The sequence below is a fragment of the Trachymyrmex septentrionalis genome, unplaced genomic scaffold (genome assembly GCF_001594115.1).
Source record: "Trachymyrmex septentrionalis isolate Tsep2-gDNA-1 unplaced genomic scaffold, Tsep1.0 scaffold331, whole genome shotgun sequence".
NCBI lineage: Eukaryota > Metazoa > Arthropoda > Insecta > Hymenoptera > Formicidae > Trachymyrmex > Trachymyrmex septentrionalis.
Genome location: NW_017305496.1, coordinates 254943 through 265954, shown reverse-complemented (window position 1 = coordinate 265954; position 11012 = coordinate 254943). Strand labels below are relative to the sequence as shown.

At 38.4% G+C, this 11012-nt stretch overlaps 2 protein-coding genes across 2 annotated transcripts in view; one reads left to right on the top strand and one right to left on the bottom strand.

Moving 5' to 3' along the window:
- The first annotated feature begins 212 nt into the window (after positions 1–212).
- LOC108750194 (dynein regulatory complex subunit 7-like) lies at positions 213–1892 on the top strand. The gene is made up of 2 exons (XM_018489501.1): positions 213–560; positions 1648–1892. The coding sequence occupies exons 1-2, from the start codon at positions 213–215 to the stop codon at positions 1783–1785; spliced, it is 486 nt and encodes a 161-aa protein (XP_018345003.1). The 3' UTR covers positions 1786–1892.
- Positions 1893–4389: 2497 nt separating this feature from the next.
- Positions 4390–11012, bottom strand: part of LOC108750193 (myosin-G heavy chain-like) — a 39649-nt gene continuing 33026 nt past the window's right edge. The window contains exon 2 of the mRNA XM_018489500.1: positions 4390–6158. Coding sequence (XP_018345002.1) covers positions 4390–6158 — 1769 coding nt within the window. The remainder of the gene's footprint in view (positions 6159–11012) is intronic.

Here is an 11012-nt window from a genome sequence, read left to right as displayed (position 1 = left end):
TACTTGGTGCTGCCATCTACGGTATTTTAACCGAGGTATGATACACTTGCCGTATCACGTTGCCATAGTGACCATGGCTTGTTTGCATGTCGATGTGAATTTAAATCGCGGTTTCATAATCACGCTAATAAACATTCGCGGTCAATCGGCTTAAACGCATGTTTTTACAGTCCACGTCGGATAATTAGATTGCCGCGGCAATGAGTGACATCATGACAAATCTCGCGACTGAGAAGCAATTCGATTTCGACGATCTAGATCCGTCGTCGCTGGATAAACGTCCGGAGGACGAGCACGACATGGAGAAATCCACGAGTACTGTCGAGGAGATCCTGCAGCAAGTGCAACGCGAATTGTGCCTGATCAAGTTGTGTTGGCCGGATGTCTCGATAATGACGGAGGACCTCTACGTACAATCACTTCCGAATACCTACCGTTGTGTCAGTGACAAGGAGCGACTACTATTGTGGTACGCGGAAAACTTTCGACGGCAGTTCCATGCGAAGTACGTGAATCGCCGACCGTTGTTGTTAGCCTGCGAAAATGAATGTCGTGTACAAGTGGGTAAAATTCGATCTCGAAAAAGCTATGATCCTTGACTGATAATCACGAATTCTTGCTGTAAACTAGTGTAATAAATATCAGTATAAAAAAAAAAAGAAAGGACCTTGTCTTTTCTTCCAATTAAGTACTACACGAAAAATCTTATGTTCAACAAAATTATTTTCTCTTCTTTTTTTCAAATCATTATGGAAGTCTAATAAATCGTGTAATATCGGTTAAAGAAAAAGGCTATATTATATTCGTTAAAGGCTAATCTTGTAAAAGTAGCGTATTTTATATTTATATTCGTTAAAATTTGTAATAAAATTTAACTTTTTTATATTTGCAATTTGCGAATGTAGAAGATTATTACAAATATGCCTAGTGAAACGTAAAATCAGCTGATTACAAAGTCAGCTGTTTGTGATATCAGCTGATCACAAGATCAGCTGATGAAACTATTGCATAGTTAAAATTGTGAAGTCATTTAACATTTAAAAAAATTGTTCAAAATGTCATTAAGGTTCCTTTAGATTAATAATTCGAATCGACATTTATAGTAAAATTGTGTGTATAATTCTTATAATCTGTAAGAAGAAGCGATTAAGAAATTTGTATATATACTTATATCAAATAACATAGATTAAGGATCAGGATATATATATATATATAAATTATTATAGACGGTATAGAGATTGAGAGCAATGGAATTTTTTATCTTGACAATATTTAACTTAAGATTTCGCACGATAATTTGATTAAAAATATTCTTAAAAATACAAGGATTACTTTTTTAAGGATTAAAAAAAACAGACAAACTTTATTGATTTTGTATTTATTTCAATTTTTTTTACATTTTTATACAAAGATAAAACTAATTTTTACAAGACTTAAAAGATTAGAAATAAAATATGTACACTAAATATGTACTCGCAAATCCTTTATCGTTCAAATACAAAAATTTTTTTTTTGTTGTAATCTAATTTATATCATTAACATGATAAGAATATAATCTAATAATATGAAATATAATCGCAAAAAATATTACGCCGCGACGAGAACATTATTAGAATAAATCTTTTTCTATTTTCCTTATTATTATAGAAATTTGTATCTACAAGTATCAAACGAAGTACGCTGCCGTATCCGGAATTATATACATGGCGTGGATGTGTACAATTCATCAGTGATAACATAGAATATCAACCACTAGTCAAAGCTTTCATTATGGTAAGTAAATAAACTATGGAAAAGAATGATTTGAGATTATGTTTTTTGTGTATTTCATTTTTCAATGATATCGTCGCGCGTAATCCAAATAATCTTTTTATGTAATTAATCAAATATTAATTTAATATATTTGAATGTTTAATTTTTATTTAGAAATAATAAATTTCTAAATAAACCTAAATATAACGCTAGGCTAAGCATTAGAAAAATATGCATAAGAAAAAAAGAATTTTATGAGCATCGCGTTTGCTGTGCGATTTGTCAAATACATTATACGATATTTTCAAAAACGAGAAAAAAAATGAAAGTATTAATTACGATAAAAATAATGCATTCATACATCTTGGTCTACAACCTTGCTTTAAGAGGTTTTAAGTCATAAGTTGAAAGAGATTAAGAGACAATTTCTATCTTTAAACTGTTTTTGCGCAGTCTCTTTAGACTTTAACCGTTACTTAAGCGGATTGAGCAAAACTCAATTCTTACGACCTAAGAGCATAAGTTTTGTGAATTTATCGTTACTTACAGCTTATTTCCTTTTAAAGCAAGGTTGTGGACAAGACAATACTGAAAAATACTTAAAATTAATTTCAATGTAATCTAGATGACAACTCATCTAAACACTTTGGTAGAACAATTTCACTCGTATATTCAATTAATATACATATATACACATATAAAATCACAAAATTCTAACTATTCGGTAACTATTACTAAAATCGTATGATAAATATAACCAAACGAATTGATAAATACAACTAAATTACACAGTAGTAAATATTGAATAGTATGGCAAATATTAGTAAATTAATCTATCATAAAAAATTCGAATTTCTACTTATTTGATTTAATGAATATTCATTTTTCAATGATATCGTCGCGCGTAATCCAAATAATCTTTTTATGTAATCAATCAAATATTAATTGAATATATTTGAATGTTTAATTCTTATTTAGAAATAATAAATTTCTAAATAAACCTAAATATAACGCTAGGCTAAGCATTAGAAAAATATGCATAAGAAAAAAAGAATTTTATGAGCATCGCGTTTGCTGTGCGATTTGTCAAATACATTATACGATATTTTCAAAAACGAGAAAAAAAATGAAAGTATTAATTACGATAAAAATAATGCATTCATACATCTTGGTCTACAACCTTGCTTTAAGAGGTTTTAAGTCATAAGTTGAAAGAGATTAAGAGACAATTTCTATCTTTAAACTGTTTTTGCGCAGTCTCTTTAGACTTTAACCGTTACTTAAGCGGATTGAGCAAAACTCAATTCTTACGACCTAAGAGCATAAGTTTTGTGAATTTATCGTTACTTACAGCTTATTTCCTTTTAAAGCAAGGTTGTGGACAAGACAATACTGAAAAATACTTAAAATTAATTTCAATGTAATCTAGATGACAACTCATCTAAACACTTTGGTAGAACAATTTCACTCGTATATTCAATTAATATACATATTGACACATATAAAATCACAAAATTCTAACTATTCGGTAACTATTACTAAAATCGTATGATAAATATAACCAAACGAATTGATAAATACAACTAAATTACACAGTAGTAAATATTGAATAGTATGGCAAATATTAGTAAATTAATCTATCATAAAAAATTCGAATTTCTACTTATTTGATTTAATGAATATTCATTTTTCAATGATATCGTCGCGCGTAATCCAAATAATTTTTTTATGTAATAAATCAAATATTAATTTAATTAATATTTGAATCAATTAATATTTGTACACATTAATTAATATTAATATTTGAATGTTTAATTCTTATTTAGAAATAATAAATTTCTAAATAAACCTAAATATAACACTAGCCTAAGCATTAGAAAAATATGCATAAGAAAAAAAGAATTTTATGAGCATCGCGTTTGCTGTGCGATTTGTCAAATACATTATACGATATTTTCAAAAACGAGAAAAAAAAATGAAAGTATTAATTACGATAAAAATAATGCATTTATACATCTCTATTAATATATCAAGTCGTTTGGTCATAATTACTGTATGATTTAACAACAATTATTAGTTATTGTTAATTTGGTAACTATAGTCAGAAAGACTGTTGGCAATTATATAGATGATTTCATTTGCCTTCTATACAATTATATCTGAGCTTCGGTCATATAGACTTGATTATACCGAAAGCTCGACTAAATTTTATATGCTAGAAATGACCGGCAGTCCTGACTATGTTTAGATGCTTAATTGCTCCAAATAATCTAATAACTATTGTAAAATTAATCATTAAATCTTTTTACATTTTGACAATAATTACATATTTACAAATAATTACAAATAATTATAAAATAAATAGTCATTAATATTAAATAAATATTAAATGATTTGGTTTTAAGTATTGGAGCAACTAAACGATAATTTTACTTTTTTATATACATATTAATTATTACTATCAGTCCCTTAATTATTATGTTTGGTAATACTTACTAAATATTGTGCGCCATCAAAATTTAGTAACTATTACCAAACTTTTGTCTCAGTGTATTTAATGAGAAATGTATATATACATTATTTATATACATTATATATATATATATTTACAAATATGTATTAGATATATTGTTAAAGCTATCTTACACCATTAGGTCTGTGTGGTTCCTTCTTGGATTTTTGAAGAATCCAGTCTCGTAAACGGGTCGATATTTGTTGAATATGACCCACTTGTTTCATTGTACTTATGGGCGAACCGTAATCATGTAACCATTGTAATAATTTATCACAATATGTGACCATTTCCGAGCATCCCGGTGGCAAGGTATCAGGATAATTTTTTCTTGCGGTTTCACTATCCATGTCATCATCATTGTTATTGTTATTAACGACATCAAATATTACTCCTTCGCTGTCCGAAGATGATATGTATGGATGATGAAGACTGTCTATTATACTATTAAGGCTTCTACCTGTTTTAGTTGTTGTTCTTGGTTGAGCGGTTGCGATGTTTGTGACGTTTGCGCCGTTTCCGTTATTTCCATTGTTTGCGTTGTTTGCGTCGTCTGCAACGTCTGCATCGTTTGCGACGATTCCGTCGTTTGTGACGATTACTTCGTTTGCGTCGATTGGGTCGTTTGTGACGATTCTCATTTCTATATTATTTGCGGCCTCTGCGTTAACTGTGAAGTCTGCGACGTTTGCGACCTTTACGAGGTTTACGGCTGGACTGCGACAATCACGACTAGTTGACGGCATAGATATGTCGTAGTTCAGTTGAGCCATACTCCTGGCCGATCTGTCCATACTTGGTGACTGATTACTTTGTGTTCTCGATGTGCTCGGGATGTTCATGGTTGACAAGAGAGTATGACTTGAGGTATTATGTTTTCTTTTATTACCGTTAACTAATGTGTTATTAGTTTGTTGTTGCAGCTGTTGTTGTAGTTGCTGTTGCTGTTGTAGCATATTCAACGCTAATGACGTACCATTGGTCCTAGCCAGAGTTTCAATAAAATTCGAGTATACTCCAGAAAGAGCATAATATTCCGAACTCTTCGCAATAGTGGATAATATGGCTGCTGCCACATTTGACTTGGTCGTATCAGGTAAATTGGCATGGTATAAATACGAATTATATATGTTCGTCGCGTCATTGACGTTGATCATCGGTTGACGACCCGATGTTGATGGCATGTTACTCACCATCGTACTACAGGAAGCAGAAGTGTTCTCTATTTTTATTCTTTTTTGCGACGGTCCAGCTTCAAATTCGTCAGTAACTCTCTCGGTAGCTGAAGATGTCGATGGCATTCCCAATATCGATGGCGAAGTTGTAGGTGTTGATCTCGATGATGATCCACCGACTGCACTATTGTTGCTATTATCAGAACTAGAAGTAGTTAGAATTTGTTCGTAAGCCATGGATGTTCCTGGCATTGATGCTCCCGATGCTCTCATGTTATTTAATTGCGAGAGTAATTTTTGCTCAGACTTGCACCACCCTCTAAGGGTGGATTCAGGTACACCGATGTCACGTGCCACTGCTGCCTTTGATTCACCATTGTGAACTCTGTTAATAGCATCAATTTTATCTTGGGGTGTAGTATTCTTTGATGATGATCGCCTCCCCGCCGTCTGTCGGGATTCGTTTCGCGACATTGTATTTCTCGATGTACTCGGCCTGGGTTCGTTGACGACGTTCAAATTATTTTCGTATCTCGCAAATGACAATAAATTTTGACGATAATGACCGATGTTAGGCCGACGTGGTGGTCTACGAACTATGCGATCCGTAGATCCCCCCGTATCTGGGGAAAGATCTACGGCGGATTCCTGTTGATCCAGCTTGATTTTCTTCCTAGTCACACTTGAAGATTTGACACTTTGTTCGCTGATTGTCCGATCTTTTCTTTCGATTCAACGATTCGCGATTATTTTCAAAGATTATTTCACTGACTCGCGACTGATATTTAAAATCGAGAATAAGTTTTTAAATTATATAATGTTCGCTCGTTTCGGCACACGCACAAAAGTTTCTCACCGGACGATAAACGCGATGATGACTGGAACGCGGAGAACTACTTAGAACGGGACGATCCGTACGCCGCGCTGCCGGTACAGCGTGTGGCGCCGATTCGTATCTCGCACAGTAGTAAATAATACTGTGTAAACGCGGTTACGCCGTCGCAGCCGGTCGGGGGAGTAGTAGTACTCGTTCCTCCTCCGTGGTGGAATAGCACATGCGCTCACAGAGAGTAATAAAGAACTTTTTTATGAATGAAACAAGTCGGTCGGTCGGTCGGTCGGGCGGCTACAACCACCACCTCTTCTCTCTCTCTTTCTCGCTTCTTCCCCTTCCTACACACTGCTGCCCTCGAAGCAAGGCACTCTGCCGATGCTCTACACCTTGCCGCTTCACGTATCGCTCTCTCTCTCTCTCTCTCTCTCTCTCTTCCTCTGGTCCTCTCTCTCTCTCTCTCGTTGACGGCGCTAGCGCGAGTAAAACGGAGAGTAGGTGCTCCCCGGTATACCTCACCGCTCTCCTCCGTACTTGCGACTGCAACAGCCAATCCGAAGTGCGCGCGGGAAACGATATTATTGCTGTACCACGAGGAATAGCGTGGTTGGGGTGGTAGTCGGAGCGTGAGCGAGATAGACGAATCGAGTGAAATCGAGACGGCGATAGGCACACGTTCCGGCACTCCGAAGAACGCGCACTCGAAGACCGGCTTCCAGAGTCTGAGATCAGTTTTCACCACTTTTTTTTCCAGTCCAAATTCCCGAACGTAGATCGCGAATCGCGAATCGCGAATCGCGAATAATACTACCGTAAGATACGGCGTTTGTCTCTAGACAAGAACGTTGCGCCTAGTCTTTACGTTCTCTCGCGGTTATATCACGCTTTTTGGTCGAAAGTGACCAACGCGGTGCTCGCGAACGCGAATGACACTCCGAAAGATGCGCGTTCGTTTTCGCGTAGCGGCGGCTGGTTCGCTTTCGTTTCTTTTGCGATACGACGAGCGGTATGAGACGACTCTCTCTAAACTCTTACAAAGGCTCACCAGAGATACTTCGTACTACCGTATCGTCCGAGTACTCGACGTGTCAAGCGCGCCGACTACAATAGAACTGACTCTGCTGCGGTCGACTTCGATGGTCAGTTGAACTGCCCCACCACCTGCGCGGTACACGTCAACTTATATGCGCGTCCCCTCCATTCCGTCGTAACGCCGGTTCATCCCCCCCTCGCGCTTCTACCCTATCACTCTTCTTAGGCCAAGCGTTCCACAGCGAATTTATCTGCGAATTTTCCTACTTCCTGTGCCCTTCGTCCCAGTTTCCTTTTTTACTCCTCTGTCATTCGACTATCGAGAGCCAATCGCAGGGTAGCACTTAACACGTAGACCTCCTAGAAAGTGTGCAGCGTGGTGGTAAATAAATTTGGAAATAAATTCGGAGAGTCTTGGAAGAATCAGCTAAGAATTTCAACAAAAGAAACAACGATTTTTCCCAACTCAACTCTTGTATCCCTTTTTGTTATTAACAATTTATTTATTAATCGTTTAAGCAGAAAATAATTCAAGCCTCTGACTCCGGATATATTCCCCGCGATCACATTTACATAATATTTAGATAGGTGGATCAATCGAATGTCAAATTTAAATAATATTTTCAAATCCGTCGGAGCGATTTCGCGAACCACGTGTTGTAACAAAGAAAGAAATGCGTATTCCATCTAGTACGAAACGAACGTACGCGTCTCGTGCTTTTGCATAAGAAAATTTCGTAATATTTATAACATTTGCCGAGCATTTCCCGCCATTTCCTTTTGTGCGAAATATGAGAGAGAGAGAGAGGGTCAGAGGATGTTCCACCTCCACCAGCAATCCCCGAGGGAAGATAGGATTTACGATTTGAGCAGCCCAAAATCCTGCAAGGGATCGACGCGAAGAGAGACCAAAATTTGCTGCCACACGGGTAGCGCGGTAAAGGAAGAAGCGGAGCAACGGAAGGGTACCGTGGCGAAGCGGGGCGGGGCGGGGCGAAGCGAAGCGAAGCGGGACGAAACGAGGCGAAGTAAGACGAAGAGAGGAAGAGGTATGGTAAGGAGACTCACTCTCTGATAATTCGGGTAAATATATCGCGAATAACCGTCGCGCTCGCACGAACGCGAATAAGCGACAAGTGTGTACCTGTACGCGTCCCGATATCCCGCGGCCTCGTCGGCGATACACGCGCGAGGACCGACCGCATTTCGTCACGTATACCGGCTCGTTTTTCGCGCGGCCGTAGCACGGAGGAAGACAGCGAGAGCGAAAGAAAGAGAAAGAGAGAGAAAGAGAGAGGCGCGTCCTACTCTCGATAATTATGTCGATAATTCTGTTTCCGCGCAGGTTTAGGATTTCAGAGCTCCAACTTTGTTAAAATCTCGGATGAAAGCGTATGGTGACAAGAGTTGAGCATGACTGCTCTGCGTGCGTCTTTTTCAGTTATCCTTCAGATTTATTGTTTTTGTTAATATTATAACGTGGTATTTTATTACGTGTAAGCAGAGATTCCTTGTTTGAAAATGGTACGTATGTTAATATATTTTAATTTGTTCTTGATAAAAATAAAACACATAAAGACAAATTTTTTATCTCTATTAGAAATGGCTTTATTAATGTGTCTTCAACTTGTGTGCCTGTTCACATTTCACTCATTTTAATATTATATATAGTTACTAAAATAGATAATAAATGTTAGCAAATTGTCTAAGTTAATAAATCGCATTACTTTAATTGTACTCATTATTTCAATGTACATTCACAACACAATGTTCTGACACATGGAAAAAAAAGATCTTAAATTTAATATCTTGCAGTATTACTGGACTCATATAAATTTCTTACATTTTTCGAAAAAATATTTGCTATGCTTCAATAGTTGAAAAATTAAACATACTTAGCGTCACATACATTAATAATTTAACTTAATTAACAAGTATTCTTCTTCTTTATTTTAGTTCTTTTACTTAATTTTCCTTATTTAAATACAAAGATATATTAATAAGAAACAGACGTATAATAATAACAGCCAGTTACGCATGTATATAAGTATGTAACATAAAAAATTTGGAGCGACAAAAAAACAACAGCGAAAATTCACGAGCTTATATAGTCTGAGATAAGCAAGGTGTACGAATGGGGCAAGGAATTATCGCAAATAATCTTAGATACGATCGATTTAGAGTTCACTAAAGCTAACAGAATTGTAATACCAGGCGAGATTATAATTAGTTAAATCACGTTAAAGCATCTGTTGGATACTATTGGAACACGGATGGATAACTTTCAAACCAAATTGCGGATGTACACGAGATCGATGATTTCTCCCGTGAAATAACAGTGTAATAAGACGTTCGGGAAACAATAAGATCTTTTCGGGAGGAAGAGACAGATGAAATTAATATGCTTGATAAATTCATGGTGAACTTATGTGAGTCTATGCGAATAGCATCTTGATTGGCTGTAACAACGACTTGGTGACCTCGACTCGACTGGTATTCGAAATTAATTCGGTGCGCAGAGGAAATAATTTCCTCTTTTCAGCGACGGCCGCGAACGCCGCGCGTCGTATCTCTCAGCCCGCGTATATCGCGGAGAGCAGCTGACCTCAGTCCCGGGCGTGAAATACGCGTGGCGGTTATGGCGTTGCTAAGAGCGCGACGGCAACAAAAATATGATTTCGCGGATAAGGCGCGTTGGCTGTCGGCGTGGCTCGGCTTCGATCTACGATTAACGAATCGCGGGTCAACGTTGCGTCGCGAGAGGCACGAGGAAGCGTTCGCGACGGGCAGGGAGGAGAACCGATGGGCGGAAGGGGGGATGAGGGAGGAGGGGAGGGAGGGAGGGAGCGTGATGAGGGCGATGGGCAACAAGGCGACGACGACGCCGAGGAAAATCGATCGATGGCGTCCTGGTGTTATAGGACGACGAAGGCGCGCACACACACACATACATATACACATACATACACACTCGTGCACGCACACTTTACACCGCTGTCGCGGGTAGACGCGAGCAGACTGGGTCCGCGCGTTCCACGACTCTCCCGTAGAACGCGAGTCGGGTAAAACCCGTACAATTAATTTTCACCTGCTTCCCTCGAAGCGTATACGATGAAACGCAGAAGCGAGGCGAAGCGGTGTCGGGTCTCGCTCATCTTCTTCGTCGTCGTCGTCGTCGTCGTCGTCGTCGTCCGGTTCGCTTGCCTTTCGCGGAAGGATGTACACACGCGAAAGCGTGAGCGCGAAAACGCGTCTCGGACTCGCGTGTGTACGATGTACGTGCAAGAGCGTGCCACGTACGTGTATGCATGCGCGCACGTGTGCGTATCCACACGGCCACGCCGGGCTATTTGCGCGGCATGTGTGCCGTCGCGTCGCGTCGCGTCGCATCGCGTCGCGTCGCGGCCTGAGTTAACGGTCGCTCGCTATCGTTCCTTCGAGGCGACGGTGCGCTGCCGTTCCCGCTGGCCGTACGATAATATCGATAAACGACTCTCTTGCTCTTTTGCCCTGGCCATGGCGTCTCATCGTCGCCGATGCCTCGTTTCACTTCGTTCTGTTCCGTTCCGTTCGGTTTGCCAAAAGTACGAAGCGTCCCGTCCCTTAATGATGATGAATGTAATTATTAATCGGAGAAGTTTACGATTAAATGGTACAATTTAATGATATGTTCATTGTCGATTCGCCGATAAGAATCTTTGAAATTCTC

Bases quoted from the DNA above. Each gene is read 5' to 3' on its own strand.
- LOC108750194 (XM_018489501.1), top strand. From the start codon at position 213: ATGACAAATCTCGCGACTGAGAAGCAATTCGATTTCGACGATCTAGAT. The intron at 561-1,647 runs GTGGGTAAAATT...TTATTATTATAG, and splicing joins AAAATGAATGTCGTGTACAA to AAATTTGTATCTACAAGTAT.